The sequence below is a fragment of the Heteronotia binoei genome, chromosome 7, assembly GCF_032191835.1.
Source record: "Heteronotia binoei isolate CCM8104 ecotype False Entrance Well chromosome 7, APGP_CSIRO_Hbin_v1, whole genome shotgun sequence".
Lineage (NCBI taxonomy): Eukaryota > Metazoa > Chordata > Lepidosauria > Squamata > Gekkonidae > Heteronotia > Heteronotia binoei.
Genome location: NC_083229.1, coordinates 71361853 through 71382267, shown reverse-complemented (window position 1 = coordinate 71382267; position 20415 = coordinate 71361853). Strand labels below are relative to the sequence as shown.

The window sequence follows — 20415 nt, the reverse complement described above, 5'->3', positions numbered from 1 at the left end:
CATATTCAAACTAAAATCAAAAAAACCTTGCTTGTAAAAATCAATCTGCTGATAAGAAAATGGTGATGATGAAGCCACAGACGATAGCAAGCCCTTTGTTTAGATAAGCAGGCAAAAATATGGGTTAAAGGTGAAATGGCGCACTTTATACAAACAGTTGCAAATTATTAATCTAGGGAAGGAAGTACTTTGACTTCTGCAGATTAATGTGAAACACTCGTTCCTTTGGATATTGCTACATTAAGTAATGATAGCTGACTGTCACAGTTCTTAACATACCTCTAAAGAATATTACTAACAGCCCAGAAATACAGCCAAATAAATGTCTCCATTACCTGTTATAATAATTTTTCTCCTGCTCAGACATATTTTTTAGAAGAAATTCCTTCAATGTACAGGTATTCTCAAGCCATTCAATCAGCCCTAGCCTGAAAGAAAACATATCCAAAGCAGACTGGTGACAGGGAGATAACAAAAGATAGAACACAATATGCTTAACAACAGGACTAGCTATAGGTTATGTTAACCAGGGAGGACCCTGGGTCTGCCATGAGGACTTTCAATCAAATGTGCCTTTCATGTTCTGTGCTGGGAATTCCATTCCCAGACATGCAGGAGCCCAATCCAAATCAAGACCACAGCAAGCAAAGAGAGGGCAGCTTAAACCTTCCCCTCTATTAAGATTTCCCAACCTGAAACCACATGGAAAGTTGCTGTTTGCCCACTGGGGAAACCTAAGTTTTTGTGTGCCATCAGTACATGCAAGTTTCCCCAGCAGAGCGGTCAGGTCAGGAAAATGGAGTGTGGGGGTGGGTGGGGGGCTTGAATTCCCCTCTTCTCAGGCACTATGGTCCCCCTCCAAATTTGGTCCCCATCTGGCTTGGAACTGAGCCCCATGCATCGAAATCACAACCAAGTCTAATAGAAAAATCCTTGCGGCAGAGCAGGCTGGTTGTGAGGATAACATAACATGAAGATTGCCCCAAGCATGCAAACGAGGATAGATTGGGGAATAAGGCCTTATATGTTTTTTGCTCTTTTGTTCAATGATATTAAAATACCAACAGGAATGTTATAAATAAAGAGGAAGAAAATGGTATTTGGGAGCTAAGGCCTGAAATAACAAACCTTCTGTTTTATCAGTTATCCATGACCCCAAGGATGTCTGGCTGGCCTCAACTAGGGCCAGGGCCTTTTCTGCCCTGGCCCCAGGCTGGTGGAAAAAGCACCCACTTGAGATCAAGGCCCTGTGGGACTTGTTACAATTCCGCAGGGCCTGTAAAATGGAGCTCTTCCTCCAGGCTTTTGGACAAGGCACCAGACATCCGGATCCATCTTAACCTCCCCCGCTGACAATGCTGGCCTTTGACCAGCTCAAACTGAGCATCATTGTTGAGGTGTACCCACTCTGACTGTTGTCTGTTCTTTTAATAGCAATATGATTTTAATTAATGTATTTATATTGACTTTCTGTGACCTGTATCCCACCCTGAAGCCTGCTTGCATGGAGGGTGCGATAAAAATAGAGGAAAATAAATAAATATTAAATAAATGAATGATAACTTGGTAGTTATGTAATTGTCCAACTACCATATGATGCACCCGCTAAATATTGTGAGTGGATCCAAGCAGTGAACCTTCCTTTGCATGTACTCTACAGACTACAGCTAGCTGGTAAATCCAGCCCAGTCTAACTGTGTGTAGGCAGCAGCCAGGAGAAGTTTAAGAAAGAGCTTCCACCTCTCCTTTCAACTGCCAGCTCTTTCTTCAGACTTATGCCTCATAGCTTTAAAACATTACTCAACAGAAAGTTTAGCAATAAACAGAAACTTTAAAATTTACTTTATAACTGAAACTCTGCAGCATTTCTTTAACATTTCAAGCTGCTCTATATTTATATCTTCATTAAATATTAAAATTATGTTTTTAGTCATAGATGTTTAGTGACGTTATAAAGACACTTTAATCTTTTTTTGTCTGGTGGGTATGTTCTGGAGAACTGCAACATCTGCTTCATTTATACCCCAATTTTTCACGTCAGTGGGGACCCAAAGTGGCTTCCAACGTTCTCCATTTTATCCTCACAACAATCTGTTGAGGTAGGTTAGGCTAAGAGTGGCCCAGCAAGCTTCCATGGCAGAGTGAGAATTTGACCCTTTAACTCCCAGATCCTAGTCCGACAAACTAACCACTGCACCCCCAGTTGAACTCTGGCAGGAAATGGCCATATAGCTAAGCTTATTACCTTTTTAATCTGTTAAACATCTTCATTATTCTGTATGCTAATTTTATTATCCACCCACTATATATAAAGTTATATAACATATGTAAGATTCTATTTCCATTTTATATTGTCAGAAGAAGTGTGCGTGCACACGAAAGCTCACAGCCTGGATAAAACTTTGTTAGTCCTAAAGTGAGGGAGGAGCAAACTGGAAGGGAGGGAGGAGCAAACCTCCTTCAGCGCACTCTTCAAAGAACTCAGAAGAAGCCTGGGCCCTGTTGAAGTGGGTAGGGCTGAGCCTCATCGTGGCGCTCCTCTGATTGTGGGGGAGGGGTGGGGCAGCGGTGGAGCACTGCATTGGGAAGGGAGGGGGCGGGCTGTGGTGGTGGCGGCAGCGGTGGGGAGGGAGACAAACCTAGGCATTTGTCTTGGGCATGGGGGGAGCCCAATTCGGTGTGAGCCAACACTGCCTGCCACAAAGGTTGTTTGTCTTACACTATGTCAGCTCTCAAATTTGGTCAGTTATATTTCCACCCCATCATTCTTCAAAGGAGCTTGAGGCAATATAGATCTTTTGCCATTTTATCCTCACAACATTGCCATTAAGGTTAGAAGATAGCTGGCTGAAGATTACCCTGGTATGCCTCATAGATGTGTAGGGAACTGAATCCAAATCTTCTCAGCCCTCAAGTTCCAACACTCCAACTACTATTTCTCCTGCTAATTATCTTATATTTCTCTTACTAGCTCAGCAACAAGTGTTGGTATATATGGGCTATATAAGAGATCAGCAAGTGCATACCTAGTGGTCATTGGTATAACCTGGTAAGTTTTTAGTTGCATGCTTCTTTGGCTGCAAGCAGCATCCTGCGAAAGGACTGTATTCATGACATCAAAGAGCTGCTCAATACGCTGATCTTGCCGGAGATCTTCTCCTCCTTTCACAAGGAAGGGATACTCCCGCTCATCACTGCCTCTGATAATTATACGCTTTGGCTTCCGGATAGATAGCATGACTTTTATCTTGGATGAAACAGAGGAAAAGAAAAGCAGTTTGGACATAGAAAGGAAAGGAAAATAGTTTTGTATAGGAATTAGCCTGCATAAATGTAACAATACAGAAAATAATACTCTATATGTGTATCATTTTACAAAATGTTAAACTATAAGTGCCAGACAGTTACAAAATATTTAAAATTATGATTATGTGAACACGATCAGAAAGACTCTTTATAAGTGTGAAAGAAGGATGTTGAGAGTTCTAAAAATGTTAACTTGCACACAATTTGCTTTCATGCAATATTAAGTGATGTGCAACTGGTTGCATCTTAATATATTCACATACCCTTTCATCAAATCCTGCAATTTTTGCATGGTATTCTGGCAATGGCTTTCCTTTACCATCATACTGACCTGAGAGGGTGAAAAAAGTCATTGTTTAATTGTGGTCTCTCAGAATGCTACTTTAAGAAACAATTAAGGTAATGTTTCATTGCTTTGACTAAACAAATTGTGAGTGAATATTCTCAAAACACAACTGCAGTAGAAAACACCAGTGATGGCTTTTCTGTACATTTTGCTGCTCTTGGGGAAGGTTCCAGGAGTAATGCATGTAGGCTCCTTGCTAAGAGGCACACTGCTTGATGTAAAGGCTCTCCATGTAGCTCTAGCAACCCCTTCCCCAGGTTACTGACATTATTAGGATAGTCGCAGCCATGCAGGAAATCTCAGGCAAACAGCTTCCTACACGGGTGCATACCATATTTACTGAAAAGGAAGACCCCTCCCACAAATTTTATACCCCCTCCTCCCAATTATTACTGGAAATAAGTGTAACTTGTATGTGAATATAAGATGGTCCTTTCTTCCCTTTCTTTTTTTCTTTGGATGGTATACCTAGGGGAAAAGCCTAGTCTTATACATGAGTAAAGACTGTACTTTGAACTCCTGACAGCAGCCATCCTATCAAGACATAAGGACAGACTAACATGAGCAGCCCACTGAAGTCAAAAGGTCTGGGATGGTGTAAATCTCCTTAGGACTGAGTTTGTCTTCTTCCAGAACATTCATCTATTGACTTTTAACATATATTTTACATAAAATATGCTCTGTCGAACATCTTCATTTACTTCAGTGACTGCATTTTGACAGTCAGGAAAGCAAGAGGGAAGAGCATACAACTAATTGATAAAAATGATTAGTGAAAAAGTTGCTTAGAACATGACATCAGAAGGAAAAAAAATATCAAAGTTGAGGAGACTAGTATGAAGTGTAAAGAAAGTCAATCTTAATGATCAGAGACAGAAAATATGTTAGATAACGCAGTTTGTCCTGTAGTTAACAGCAGCAACTGAGGATCTGCAAAGTATATATGAAGCAGATGTTGCAAATTAATAATAAAAAATAGTAGTTAATCTGCAATCTACAACTAATAGGCACAGTTTACCAGGAATTTCCAGCTCATGCCTCAAGAATTCTGGTTTGAATTCACTCATCCAAGGTGAGCACTCTTTCAGATTGCCAGGTTCTTGCTGACATTCCTGACATTCCTTCATTTTCTGGAGGAGGGAATCTGCAATGGTGTTAAATTCACTGGCTTTCATATCTAGCAGCTTGGAACATCTTCTTCCAAAATGACTGTCAAATTCCTTCCCAAATTTCTAAGGTAGAAATTGATTTACAACAGAGTTAAGGTAACAAGAGGCAAAAAAAAAAATTAGATTAGTGAATCACTTGAATGAGCAGAGCCATCTTTGGCCAACTGATAAAACTCAACATAACCTTCCAAAGCATTCAATGGGTGACCTCAAAGTAGCTGTTTTACTGCAAAGGAACTTCAAGAACAGAATGGAGAGAGAAATTGCTGAATTACAAATTATTATGAAACTTGGAACAAACACCTCCCCAGGACTGAACACAAATGTTGTTTTGTGTTTTTATCTCATTACATATTCTAAACCCACTTTCACCAAGTATGGCGATATAGCCACAGTATTCCAATGTATTTCTCTTTTAGGATAGTGTATCAGAATAATGCTTTTGTATTGACATACTCAAAGGGATATTGGCTGCTTATCTCATTACAAATACTAAACCCATCTTCCACTATATTTTAATGTATTTTTTCCTAATGACAAACTAGAATGATGTATATATTTACGTTACATGTTAAAAGGTAAATTAATTGGACAGAAAAACTTCTGGGAAAGAAATGCCCTCATTTTGACCCAGGTTTATTAGCAATAGAATAATTAACAGGCATTCTTACACTCTGACATGTTACTGTTTTATGGTTTCCCACGCTAATGCAACCCAGATCAAAGGTTTTCTGAATTTGTTAATTTTACTATTCTGCTATTGGATTTTAACTTTGTACCACTTTGCATTCCAAACCCCACCAGCTATATATATGTCGCTCTGCTTACTGTACCTCATTCCTCGTCTGAAGAAGTGTGCATGCACACGAAAGCTTGTGTTCTGAATAAAACTAAGTTGGTCTTCAAGGTGCAATTGACTCCTATTTTGTTCTACTACTTCAGACCAACATGGCTGCCTACTTGAATCTATATAGTTTTTGCATAATATTTGAAATTACAATGATATAGCAATATAGTTATAAAAAGTCAAATAGGCCAGCTAAAATATCTACCTGGCAGAACCACTGCTTTTATTACAAAGTATAATTAACACAAGCTTGCATATAGCTTTCAGAAAGGGACTGAATAGCCCTTTATTCTTCCCAGCATCTAAGTAGTGTTGTGCAATTGCCAGCTCAAACCAAAGCAGACCTGTAGCAAAAAACATCTACTGCTAGTAGGCAACCTGGAAAGGACTTCACCCCTCAGCTGCCACATCCCCCTCCTACTATGGAGGAAGGACTAGCCTAGATTGTTGGGGTACAACTTGCTGGGGCTGGGTGGGGCTCAGGAGAAGTGGTTTCATAAACCACTGGCCCAGCAGGACTTTTCCTGTTGGCAGTAATGGCCAATCAGTCCCAGACTACTACAGTAGCATCAGTGAACTAAAACTGGGAGAAATACTTTTGATTTTACCAACTGCAGAGTCTGCAGTACATATCTTCAAAGGTCCTGACTGCAACTTTTCCCAGAGTCCTGTAGACAGGTAAAACTGGCAACTGCCTGTTGATGGGCATTCTTTGAAGTGGCTGCCACATTAAGGAATGGTGTGCCTGAGGCTATTAGAAAGGCCAGATGCTTCCATCATTTCACAAAATATGGAAAACAGAGCTGTTCAAGAGAGTATTCCTGTAGAGGGAGCAAAACCGCAGTGTAATAAGTCAGCTCAGGAGATGACTTATTAGCGGTAGTTTTTCCTGCACTGACATTGCCTTAAACAGATATGTTTGCATGTGGTGCTCTTGTTTTGCTTCCCCCACTGCATTATTTTGTCTTACTAGGAAGCTTTGCTCTTAGATTCAAATGATCTTCTTCGTGGTCTCTGTGCATCACACTGATGGGAATATAGGCGCCAGCGCCGATCACGATCGGTAACTTGAAAAGCTGCGGATTTCCGCGCCCCAGGCCCAGTGCGCATGCGCTGAAGCCCCACCGAGCATGCTCACTGGGACCGGAGTGGACATCCCGCCAGTTCTCTTCCGACCGCCGCGTGGATCAGTCGATCATTCACTACGGTCGGTGAACTTTCCTAAATCTTTATACAGGATTGTGGATTTCCAGACTAGTGACTTTCATTTAAAATTTTTTTAGTTATTTCTGAGAGAGCGGAGGCGCGGAATTGTTTAGTACCCTTTTCTTTTCTGTTTTTCCCAGTTCCCCCCCGTCCCTCCCTCTCTCTACCCCTCCGCACCGCATGGAAAAACGGTGGGGATTTTTCCGGAGGTGTGCAGAGTGTGGCAGCAAAATCGCCCCTCTGGACGGACACACTCTGTGTTTATTCTGCCTGGGAGAGTCGCATAGACTGGACAAAGTTCGCGCAAAGTTCTCAAGGCAGACAAAGAAAAACCGAGCAGCCCGCTTAGCGGCCGCGTTGATGGAAAGAGCGCTATCGCCCAAAAAGATGTCGGCAACGCTCAAACCTTCGACATCAGAGTCGGTCGATACCGACGGACCCCTTACCGACGCCGATCGCCCTGCAAAAAGAGCGGGCTCGGCAGCGAAGTCGGACTCTTCCATGCCTGCTAAGCGGCTCAGGGAAGAGAAGGGTACTCACTCGGAGACAAAGAAGAAGAAGAAAGCAGACAAGCCTAAGCTTGCAGTGCTCTCGGCGTCCACATCACCGTCGGACCCAACAACTGGGATCGTACCACCACTGAAGCTCTTTGCTTCCCCAAGCCGTCGGCTAAGCCCTCCGACATTGACTTCTATGTCGACCCAGATCGCCATATCATCCGATTCGGATCGCGACATCGAGCTCACCCAACGCTCGGGAGTGGGGGACAGTCCGCTAGAACTGCTTCAAACTGGGACTCCGTCCCCCCGAACCAGAACCCCCACTAGGGTTGGCCATGCTAGTCCTCACTGAGGTCGATCTCGTAGTCCACATCAACGACGGTCCTCCTCACGTCATCGATCCCGAAGCCTTAGTCGAGATCGCTCTGACAGCCTTCGACACGAACCATCCAAAAGCCCTCAACGCCAGCGTCGATCGCGGGAATCTGAAGAGGGCAACTCACCTAGACCTCGCCAAAAGGAGAAATCTCCTCTTCGAAGGCCACCACCTCCATTGCCCTGGGACCAGAGACAATGGCAGTATTTATACGGCTCATACCCGATGCCATCGATTTTTCCCTGGCTGCTGCCAAGACAAATGGATTGGGACCAGCAATCAGAAGCTTCGGTCAGGTCTCGAACATCTTACAGAACACCAAAGCACACCCCATCGGCGTCGATGTCAAAACCTCCTGAGGTCGAACCAATTGAAAAACAGAAGACCTCTCCTCATCCCAAACGAGACAAAGAGAAAGCAGTGACTTCTGGGTCGCCCAAGGCTCCTGCCACTCCTCAACTCTCATCGGAGCATTCCGAATCCCCTGAGGGTTCGACCAGATCGGAGGAAGGTTCCATGCCAGAAGATCAGGGCGCTCTGTCATCACCGGAAGAACCATCACCCCCACAGAAGGTGGGAGAGGAGCAGTCTATATCACCGTCTGAAGACCTCAAATCTTATGGAGACCTTGTAAGGCGTATGGCCCAGACCTTATCCCTGCCTACAGTTCAACCGCAACCTGTAGTCACTGATAGTGTCTTCGATATCGTTCAATTGGACACTTCTACTGCCATTGCACTGCCTTTAACCACGGTGATGCTACACACGGCCAAAGCATCTTGGGACAAGCCTGCATCAACACCTATATCGTCTCGCAGGCTTGACCATATGTATAGAATTCAGGAGTCTACAGCTGAGTTCTTATTCAACCACCCCAAGCCGAATTCAGTTGTGGTTGCCTCTTCATCCAAGGCAAGGAAAACACATACTTCCCCCCCGGACAAGGAAGGGAAGAAACTTGACAACCTGGGCAGACGATTTTATACAGCAGGCTCACTGGGGGTGAAAGTAGCGAATTATTCAGCGTGCATGGGACGCTACCAGTACGCTTTATGGGACCAATTGTCAAGCATATTACCCACTCTTCCAGAACAGGCCAAGAGTGCAATAAAGAAGGTACAAAGGGAAGGCATGGCACTGGCAAAGCAACAACTGAACTCAGCAAAGCATTCTGGGGACATTGGAGCTAAGACCATCTCCACTGCTATTACTCTCAGACGCCACTCCTGGCTGAGGTCTATGGCGTTGCAACCTGATACCCAGACATACATCGAAGACCTTCCCTTCGATGGTAATGGCCTCTTCAGTGACAATACCGACTCCGTATTACAGGAAATGGACAAAAGTATCAGAACATCTAGAAACCCGGGAGTATCTGCTTCATCCAAGTCTCAGACCAAGAGATCCTGGACCAAACCGTGGAACAAGAAACCATTCCAAAAGCAGCAAAGTGAACAGCAATGGAGGCCTAAGAGTACATCATCCTTTACAAACCCTCCTTCACGGCAAAGTCCAACTATTCCCCGGCTTCATCCCAATCCTCACGCCAGAAGGGGAACCGCCCACCCAAACAGGGCCTTTGACTGTGTTCTCCCTTGCCCGTGTTCTTCCCCTTCCCTTTCTTTGGACCACACCAGACTCTACCCCTACCTGCAGGCATGGTCCGATATAACAACGGACAAATGGGTCCTATCCATAATACAATCGGGATATCAGATAGAATTCTTCCAGAACCCTACAGTACCTACTTTCGTTCATACTGCCCCCTCACCAACTCTGATGGAAGAGGTTCAATCGCTCCTCCGCAAAAACGCAATAGAACCAGTTCCAGTGCACCAGGAGAAACAAGGGTTCTATTCCCGTTACTTCATAATCCCCAAACGCGATGGAGGTCTTCGACCCATTATGGACCTCAGGGCCCCGAATCTTTTTATTCTCCACCACAAATTCAGAATGACCTCCCTGCCAAACATCCTTCCCCTGCTCAACAAAGGAGACTGGATGGCCATGCTGGACCTGCAGGACGCCTACTTTCGTATCAGCAACCCAGCACATCGAAGGTTCCTCAGGCTCACCATAGGAAGATCGCATTATCAATATCGGGCTCTGCCCTTCGGCCTCTCGACGGCTCCAAGAGTCTTCACAAAAACCATGGTCGTGGTGGCAGCCTATCTGAGACTACAAGGGATCAAGGTTTTCCCATATATAGACGACTGGCTTCTGGTGGCAGATTCAAGACAGCGTCTACTTCAACACATCAATACCACTCTGACCCTCCTAGGGAAACTAGGACTACAGGTCAACAGACAGAAATCCTGCCTCCAACCCTCACAGAGGGTACAGTTTATAGGTGCGATACTGGACACTCGAGTTTGCGGAGCGTTCTTACCACCAAAGAGGGCGGACGACATTATCTCCCCGGTGCAGCACTTCTTCCGCAGTTCGACAGTCACGGCACTGCAAATCCAACGTCTATTGGGTCTGATGGCCTCCACCACAGTAGTGTTGGTGTTCACCAGGTTCCACATGCGGATATTACAGTTATGGTTCCTCAGGCATTTCCATTGCCAGAGAGATCTCCCGTCACGCAAAATGAGCCTTCCAGTACCAGTTCTTTCCACTTTGGGGGGGTGGAAACAGAGACAACATCTCCTAGAGGGAGCACCATTCCACAGGAAGAACCCCTCTCTATCCATAACTACGGACGCATCCCTATGGGGATGGGGAGCCCATATGAACGGGATGTGCGTGGGAGGCAAGTGGCCGCTGTGTCACACGCATTTCCACATAAACTTCCTGGAGCTATTGGCTATCCATCATGCTGTCCTGTCCTTCCGCAGACTGATTGCCAACAGAACAGTGGCGATACTAACGGACAACACTACAGCGTTAGCTTACATAAACAGGCAGGGCGGCACGGTGTCCCGAAAGCTTTGCCTGCTGGCACTGCGCATATGGGAAATATGCAAGGAGACAAACACGATGTTGTATGCTACACACCTCCCAGGCAATCTCAATGCATGCGCGGACTTCCTCAGTCGGGGGGGTGCTGTTCTCCACGAATGGGAGATAAATTGGAAGTTTCTCCAACCGGTGTTCCGGAAATGGGGGACACCAGAGGTGGATGTATTCGCAACATGCAACAACGCGAAGTGCGAGAGGTTTTGCTGCAGGTGTAGATCCGAGGTCTCTGGGGGACGGACTGCTATTCCCCTGGCATCGGCAACACATGTACCTGTTTCCCCCCATTCCGCTAATCACCAAGGTGACCCACAAGATTTACAACTAGAGTCCGAGAGGGATCCTCATTACCCCTTGGTGGCCCAGGCAACAGTGGTTTGCCCCAATTCTAAGCCTATCCAAAGGAGTCTTCCACCAGTTTCCCAAGGTTCCAGATCTCCTTCTGTCCCACCAAGGACAGGTGATGTACCACGACGTACCGAATCTGAAATTGACGGCGTGGAGGTTGGAGTAAGAACACTATCGGCAAGGGCACAACAGGTCATCCTGAACTGTCGGAAACCATCGACATGGAGGTCGTACGAATACAAATGGTCCAGATTCGTGAACTTTACCTCCTCCACCTCGGTGGACCCCAAAAGAGCAGGTCTTCCTATAATCCTGGACTTCCTGTTAGCCTTGTTAAACAAAGGTCTGGCAGTATCCTATCTCAAGGTATACTTGGCAGCCATCTCGGCTAACCACGTACAGATCGACGGGCACTCGGTCTTCACACACCCAGATGCCAAAAGGTTTCTGCGTGGCCTTGCTAGACTTTATCCAGCAACAAGACATCCAGCTCCCACGTGGGACCTCCCGGGAGTTCTGCACGCGTTGTCAGGGAAACCCTTTGAGCCGATGGCGACATGCTCCCTTCAGCTACTGACTTGGAAGACTGCCTTCCTGCTGGCTATAACATCTGCACGCAGAGTGGGTGAACTGGCAGCGTTACGCTGTGATGGCCCATACCTTCGCTTCTGTTCAGAAGGGGTCTGACTACGACCAGATGTCACATTCCTGCCGAAGGTGGTCTCCTCCTTTCATTTGAACACTGAGATTTACCTACCAGTGTATTTTCCTAACCCTAGCACGGACTCGGAACGCAGGTTCCATGCGCTAGATGTGAAGCGAGCTCTTTCCTTTTACTTAAAACGGGTGAGTCCTGGTCGCAAGGACCCCAGACTCTTTGTTTCTTACGCCCGGGCTTCACTGGGCAAGAGGGTATCGGCCCAGAGAATCTCGAAATGGATTACAGAGACCATCAAGCTCTGCTACTTGTTGAACAAGAAGCCTCTCCCGGGGCCGATCAGAGCTCACTCTACCAGAGCTATGTCTACCTCCGCAGCATTCATGAAGGGAGTGCCATTGAAGGACATTTGCGAAGCTGCCACGTGGTCCTCCCCGTATACCTTTGTCAGACACTATGCATTGGACCTGCGGTGGCATCGAGGTTCGTCTGTTGGCCGGGCTGTGCTGCAGTCTCTTCCTTCTTGATGGACCGTGGCACCCTCCTCCAGGTAGGATGTCAGCTTGCTAGTCTCCCATCCATGTGATGCACAGAGACCATGAAGAAGATAAACAGGTTTCCTACCTGTAACTGATGATCTTCGAGTGGTCATCTGTGCAGTCACACTACCCGCCCTCCTTCCCCTCTGCTGCCGGTCCATCTGTGGATCATGCAGCGGTCAGAAGGAACTGGCGGGATGTCCGCTCCGGTCCCAGTGAGCATGCTCGGTGGGGCTTCTGCGCATGCGCACTGGGCCTGGGGCACGGAAATCCGCAGCTTTTCAAGTTACCGATCGTGATCGGCGCTGGCGCCTATATTCCCATCAGTGTGACTGCACAGATGACCACTCGAAGATCATCAGTTACAGGTAGGAAACCTGTGTTTATCAAATCTTAGAATCCACTTAGTAATTGACTAATGTTATTATATTTTGTAAACTGTTTACTGATTCACTGAAAGCTTTTTTTTTAAAAAATCACAGTTTTAATCTGCCTTGAATCCCAGTGAGAAAAGTGGACTTTAATTAAAATAATAATGATGAGGTTTTATGGTCTGGATTTATGGACTGCAATGTTATGAAGGATAACTTACCAGGGCACCAAATCACATCTTTCTTTTTTGAAACTTATTATTTAAAAGACAGCATTCAGAACTATTTTAACCATTTAAATCACAACCCTTGTCTTCTGCTATTGATCAGTGACAATCAGCTCCTGAAATGGGATATCCATACATACCTGAATAAATTGTTTTCGGAATAAGCCAAGACCTGGAGCATGTAAATTTCCCAAGTTCTGGTACATTCCATCATACAATTTCTGAATGTTATCTTTATTTCTCTTAATTTTCCCTAGCTCATTTTTTATATCATCAATCCAGTCCTGTGAATACAGAATTAAATTAAAATGCTTGTCTCTTCCTGCATTCAGAAAACAAATGTCAGAACATATTAGCTATGGGTGAAAGGCTGAAAACAGTTAGGAGCACTACTGAGGAGATGTCTGAAAAGTGCTCAGAACATATAAAATAATCTAGTACTTTCCCCCATCTCGCCCTTCCTGCAAGGAGCTCATGGTCACTCTGCTAATTTTATCTTTACAACAGCTCTGTAGGTTAGGTTGAGTGTGCATCTGGCCCAGGTTCATTCAGAGTTCATGACACAAGGAGTTTCATGGCATAGCAAGGATGTGTGACCCCAGCCTCCTCAGTTGTAGTCAGACACTCTAACCACTATATCACACTGCCTCTCAATATCAGCTTGTAGAGCATCCCACAGTATGCAAAGTTTGATACTGTACCTTGAACAGCATTACAGGATTGGAAAGCTGCTCTAAAGCCTGGATGAACTCTTGCACCACTCCTCCTCTATCCAATTTGCTTTTCACCCTGTTCAGTAATGGACAATACAGTAGTCACCACTGGGAGGGGGAAAGAAAGGCTGCCCCAAGAGCATTTTTACTCACTTCATAAAAAGGTACTCAAGATTATCACCTTCATTAGGCACCATTAGGCTTTTAAAAAACAAAATCACAGCAAGACCAAAACTTAGACACATTAAGCCAGCCTCTATTAAAAGTTTGTTTAAGGCCTAGGTTACAGGAACAAGAAGCTGTAAAAGCAATCATATGAAAGTAATTTTGCACAATGAGCTGTTTGTATTCAGTTGTTTGCTACTAGGACTGAAAGGTTTTCATCAAGTCACTGCAAGCCCTGACTCTGAGCAACATGGACACATTTAGCGTGAACTGGCAGCAACTGAGCACAAGCACCTCAAGACATGCCAGTCTTGCTTTTGAATTGGCTACCAAACTACAAGTTGCACATTTTTAATAAGCCAGTGGATAATAGGGTTGTAGTCTGCTGCAGTGTATCACTTATTTTTAGTTAAAACATTTTTCTGCTGCCTTTCTACCTAATCAGGGTTCACAAGAACCATTATAGAGTTCCAACGATTTTCTGAAATTACTGCTTTTGTAACCCACCTAAAAAGGATAGGAGGGGCAGAATATGCATATTTTAATATGAAAATTTAAAAACCTCTCTTTGGGGCTTTCTATAAACTTATCAGCACTGCTGCTGTTATCACAACATTTCCCAGAGAACACAACCACAGCAAGTTCTCCTGGTATCCATGTATTACTGCGTCTGTGCAATCAGACCTTCTCCTGAGTCACTGCTCACTTCTGCAGATACTTCTTCAGATACTTCTGAAGAAGTGAGCAATGACTTCTGAAAGCACATACCCTGCCACAATTTTTTCTTGGTCTTTAAGGTGCTTGCTCTTGGTCTTGCTCTTTTCTACTGCTACAGACATTAACACAGCTACTCATCTTGACTATGTTGAGAAACTATAAGCACAACTATTCAACATAGTTTCCTAGCAACTGTGCTAGGTCACAGGCACACGTTGGATGGATCTTATTGCATTCACTGTTATACACATCACCAACCTCTTCTTCTCTAATTGTGCCTTTAAAACTAACTAAAGTTGTTATTCTCCCCCCAGAACAAACTCCAAAGTTCACATAAAGAGGAGGATCTGGGGCACTGCCATCCATTTCAAATGCACTCTCCTGCACTGTATCCACACTCTTGGCCAAGGGATCCTTGACCTGCACAGCAGATCTTCATACTGCAGAAAAGGGAAGTTGATAGAGATCCTTCCCAAGAGTGGGGCACAGCTTGACATAAACCCAATAAAAATATGTAAAAGATCACAGATTTTATTTGTAAATCCACTGGCTTAGTTAAGGAAAAAAATAAGGGGATAAGCCTATGCACATTAACCTGGGAGTAAGTTCACTGAATGCCATGAGATTTATGCCTGTATGTAGGACAAGACTGCATAATAGTATTAAGAACATCTATGTTTGTTTGAACAGACATATAGGTGCCTAGCTTTAGAAACAAATTTTATCAATTACCCATGATACAATTTTTTTTAGAAAGAAGTATATTTTTTTGAAAACTAATAATGAAGACATTCCCCCCCTTTTAATATTACCTCAATACAAACTCCTTATTTTTATGACCAATGATGGTATCTTGGAAAGAAAAGCTTTCACTGCTGATCATGAAGGGATACACTATTGCTTGTGGGTAACAGCTGGCAATTTCTTCCACTGTATACTGCACAGCAAGTGCTACTTCCTTATCAAGCATTGCCATCAGCTGGCTTATCCAGCCAATGAATTGCCAACAGGGAACTGAGGAGATCTGTAATACATACAACAGTATCTGTCAGTATGAGGAAAAAACAAACACACAAGATGTAATTCCAGTTTATGAACCAAACATAAAAGCAAATAAAATCTTCCCTTTTAAACTTTTTAATCTAAAAATGTTTTTGGATATCAAATGTCTACTCAGCTAACAGTGAAATGTTGCATCTTTCCAAAATCAATTAAAATCGATGTGAAGAAGACTCCATTGTGCATACACCATGCACTGCAAAACTGCACTCCCAACAGCAACTGAAGGAAGGGGTTTGACTCTTCAGTTATTAAAAATGCTGTGTTCAAAAGAGAGAAGAAGCAAGTACAGACGTTGCACCTTTGTGCTGGCCACCATATCCTTAAGTTGTTTAGAACAAAAATTATCCACGTCAGCCCAGAGAAAAACAGGACAGTTGCAAAAAAAGCAAGCCAACAAAAAAACCCAACCTTCCAAGTAAACATTATCACTCCGCTAATACTGATCCAGACATCTATTATGACCCACCCTCTTACTCTCTCTCTCTCTCTGTGCAAGATGATGGAAAGCCTCACCTCCTGTGCCATGAGGCCCAATGTCTCCGTTGGATATTTCTCTACAATTTGCAGTAGCCTGGGAAACTTTAGCCTAGCCTCTTTTGAATCTAGTTTTAAAGCTTTAATTACTTTCTCCACTACAATGGCAGGGAACATCTGCAAATCCACAGCATTTATATCTGACAAGAAACAAAAATACCATAATAATACTCACATATGCAATGTTAGTAAATGCTACCCTCGCCCACTGCACAGAAGTCCCTAATGAAAGCATACACAGGTGCTTTATAACTGTGTCAATGTAGATTTCAGAGGACTTCACTGAAGGTTTTATGATCTAAGCAATTTGCTTACTTGAGCATTATCATTCTTTTCTCTATGAGAGAAAATTAGTACTGTTGGTTGGCCAGCATTAGGTCCAAAAAGCCTAATGCATGATAATAAGCAAATTCAATTCCCTTTGCTTGGGGCATTCAGAATGTATGAAAAGAAGCACATTATTTACTAAGTCATTACCAATTTCTTTAATTGCAATTATGGCTCAGTAGAATGTCACGTTAAAGCCAATGTATGTACTCCTTCCCACAGAGAATCTCAGTTAGAAATTAACTTTGGTTAGAAATTATCCAGGTGGGCAGCCGTGTTGGTCTGAAGCAGTAGAGCAAATTTTCAGTTTCACTTTAAGACCAACAAAGTTTGATTCAGGGTATGAGTTTTCATGGCATAGGGTCTGACCTGTTTGCCCTATGTAGCAAACCAAACGGCATTGTTGGCATTTAATAGCCATTGAATTTGCCAAAGGATAAATGCACACACATCTGACATAAAAAATCACAAGGCTGAGAAACGTGTAGGAGAACACTTCAGCTTTCCAGGACATTGAATGGGTGACCTCAAAGTAGCTGTTTTATTGCAAAGGAACTTCAGGAACAGACTGGAAAGGGAAATAACTGAATTACAAGTTATTCCAACACTTGGAACAATCCCACCACCCCTAGACACAACTGGGATATTTTTATCTTATCTCACTACCAAGGTTCTCTTTAGTGTGAGCATGTGGGCAAATACGCAGATTTTCACTGGTCTTCTCACAGCTTTTCAGTCTAAATGCACAGCTGCTTCCTCTAGGCTAGGTTTACATGACAGTCAAATGTAGGCTCGCTCACAACTTTAGTGCTAGGAGCTCACACAGTAGAAATTTTGCCCACAAGAATCCCTAGCTTAGAAAGAACATTGCTCACTACATATGCTGAACTCATTCAGTCCCTGCATGTTTATTCTCACCAAAAAGGGCTATACATCCTCTTTATTTTAGTGTATTTCATATTTCAAATAGTACATTGAATAGTGATTGCAATGCAATGAAAATTGGAATGTATTTCTCTGATCTGGTGACAGAGGAGACATAACACTGCACAACCATTCACCCTACCTCCTGTTAGTTCCTCCCATGCTTGAGAGAAGACAAATATAGTGTAACAATAGGGTCTCAATTTATTCATTTTAGCATTCCACAATTAAGAAAGATATGTTTACATCTCAGCCTCCTGTTTTGACATATTTATGTGTCCTCCCCACCAAACAAATGGTGTCTATATAAACTTAGCTTGTTATTCTTGTTTGGTCTTTGCATCTGTTAAGACATCATCATTTTGTATGCTAATCTGTTCACCATCTGTCTATATGTATGAACTATTAACTTCCATTTCAGTGTATCTGAGGAAGTGGACATGCACGTGAAAGCTCATACCTTGGAAAAACTTCGTTGGTCTTAAAGGTGCCACTGGACTCGAACTTTGTTCTTCTGGATAGAAATGACTTCTAAATGCAGATGGCACAGACTAACAAGAGTTAGTTTCCTCCTGACAAACCAGGATTCTAAACCTGGATTAAACCCTGCTTCATAATCCTGATTCTAGAAGGAAAAACTGTCTTCAGTTTAACCCATACTCCTGCAGCTCTTTACCACAAACAACTGATGTTCATTTCTAACCAGATTTTCCATGTGAGAGCAAAAAAGGGAGTTAAGGTACACATGGAAGCATGCCAAAGAGACTGCTTCACATACATACTGGCTGAAATTAATCCATCTGAATGTTGCCCTATAGCTTTCCTTTAAAATTAAATTGCATTTTAGATTTCCATGAGGTAAAAACTCATTGATTTTACTATGTCAGTTTTGTGTAGAGTATTTTGCTTGCATTCTGAATAGAGAGAGAACTCTATTCACAATGCCAGAGCAATCCTGAAAGCCAAAATTCAACCAAGTGACTACACCAACTCTCACCTTGTGTCAGCATTTTCACTGTGTAAAACTGACATAGGGATGTCCAAACAAAGAAATTAATGTATTAATCTGACCTAAAATATACATGTTTCCCCATCTATCTTCTGCACAGTTAACGACTGGAATGAATAGCTAATTTTTTTACTCACCTGCTGAGCCTTCTTCTTTCTTACGGAGGTGAGTGTCACAGAAATTAGCCAATATCATATAAGCATCAATGATGCTGTTTGTGTTTATATGGTCAAAAGAGAGGGACTGTTCTTCTTCTTCAGCTTTCCTCACTGCACTGCTGAAACAATGGAAAGCCCTTGTGTTCAAACCTGCTATAACCTGCAGTGTGAGACAAAATACCCAAGGAAAACAGTGATGCAGAAGAATCTGAAGTGGACCATTTCTATGAAGATCTACAACACTTTCTAGAACTAACACACAAAAAAGATGTCCTCCTCATCATAGGGGCCTGGAGTTGGACTCGACTGTACGACTGAAAAACAACAAATATTTGATATACATTTGTGTTGGTAATCTGTTCTGAGCCTTTTCTGGTTCCGCCTAGTCAGGGATCAAATTTAGTGGTAAGAAGAATGCAATCCAGAAGCCATGAGGCTGTCCTTGAAAACTGACCAGAAACGTCAAAATGTGCAGTCAGGCTTTGTCAGGCATTAGATACAGGGACCACAACACCCCTGTGCTGAAAGTTCTACATGGCTTTCTATCTGTTTCTGGGCACAATTCAAAGTGCCGGTTCTTACCTTCAGGGCTCTAAATGGCTTGAGACAAGGGAACCACTGCTTGGATACAGCCTGCCAGTTACAATCCCACTTTTGGAGGTGAGGTGTGTGGCAACTAGAAATAGGGCTTTTTTAGTGGTGGCATCTTGCTTCTGGAATGCCCTTTCCCTTGAAGCATGCCTAACTCTAATCTACTTCTTTTAGGCACCAGGTCAAAAAGTTCCTTTTTTAGGTTTTTAACTAAGGATTTTCATCTTTTTAAAATGTTTTAATGGCCTGCTTCTAGCCTGAGGATTTTTATTAATATTCTTTTGAGTGTGTGCTGCCAAGTCACAGCTGATTACTTATGATGACCCTATAGGGTTTTCAAGGCAAGGGACATTCAGAGGTAGTTTGCCACTGCCAGCCATGACCTTGGTATTCCTAGGAGGTCTCTCATCCAAATACTAGCCAGGGCTTCCAAGATCTTAAAAGATCAGTTTAACCTAAGCTATCCAGGTCAGGGCTAATATCTTATTTTATGTTGTGCTCTTCTGTTTTATGTTAAGCCTTGGCTTGTTTTATGGCTTTTTATAATTTTTACTTTTTATTATTTTACTGCATTGCTTTATTTTGTGGGACCTCTAGCATGTCTAGGGACAGGCAGCATATAAATAGTTCCAAATAAATAAATAAACAACAAGAATTCACAACAAAATCCTTTTTCTGTGCTAACTCCTAGATGGCATTTTCTGTGCTAACTCCTAGATTTGTTTAAATGATGATAAAAAAGTAACCTTTCCAAGGTGGAATTCGCCAACTGGCCTGTCTCTTGGCATCAATACTTTCTGAAGAAAACCTTGCAGTCTTGGCCTTGCCTGTGACAAAGTTCAATGAAGCCTCTCAACTCACTGATGAAGTGTTTCATTACTATCATCTTGCTTTTTCCTTCTAGCCTTTATTCCTTGACTTTTAAATTATAGTGAGCCAAAAAGATTGTTTCCCATAGCCCTTTACAAAAAGGCCCACTTGACCAATTCTGATTTACACAGTCAGGGCTGGCACTAGGGAGTCAGTCAGGCAGGCTGCCACTTGGTGTGCCATCTGGCCACAGGGGAAGAAGGCACCCCCTCCCCACGCAAAGGAGCCAACCCAACAGTGCCTCAGGAAAGGCCGGATGCAGCCTTCAGGAAAGGTGAGAAGTACACCTTGCCCTCCCTTGGTCAAGCGCTGCCTGACAGGGTTGAGGTGGCAAAATGGGGGGTGGGGGTGAAAGAAGAGACTGGAGTTGCCTTCACAGGGGTGGAGTGGGCCAATCCAGGGTGGCTCATCCATTCCTCAGCCTCCAGTGGGCATGTCGGCTGGGTGGCGATGAGGCCACTCATGTGGCAGTGGTGGCTGCTCCTGTAGCC

General features: G+C 43.5%; 1 protein-coding gene across 1 annotated transcript in view; it reads right to left on the bottom strand.

The window, feature by feature from the left end:
• PRKDC (protein kinase, DNA-activated, catalytic subunit) overlaps positions 1-20415 on the bottom strand; it is a 134327-nt gene that overhangs the window by 14849 nt on the left and 99063 nt on the right. The window contains exons 72-80 of the mRNA XM_060243827.1: positions 18443-18623; positions 16025-16185; positions 15262-15473; positions 13556-13643; positions 12995-13138; positions 4671-4884; positions 3570-3637; positions 3027-3247; positions 336-428 (exon numbers count right to left, since the gene is read on the bottom strand). Coding sequence (XP_060099810.1) covers positions 336-428; positions 3027-3247; positions 3570-3637; positions 4671-4884; positions 12995-13138; positions 13556-13643; positions 15262-15473; positions 16025-16185; positions 18443-18623 — 1382 coding nt within the window. The remainder of the gene's footprint in view (positions 1-335; positions 429-3026; positions 3248-3569; positions 3638-4670; positions 4885-12994; positions 13139-13555; positions 13644-15261; positions 15474-16024; positions 16186-18442; positions 18624-20415) is intronic.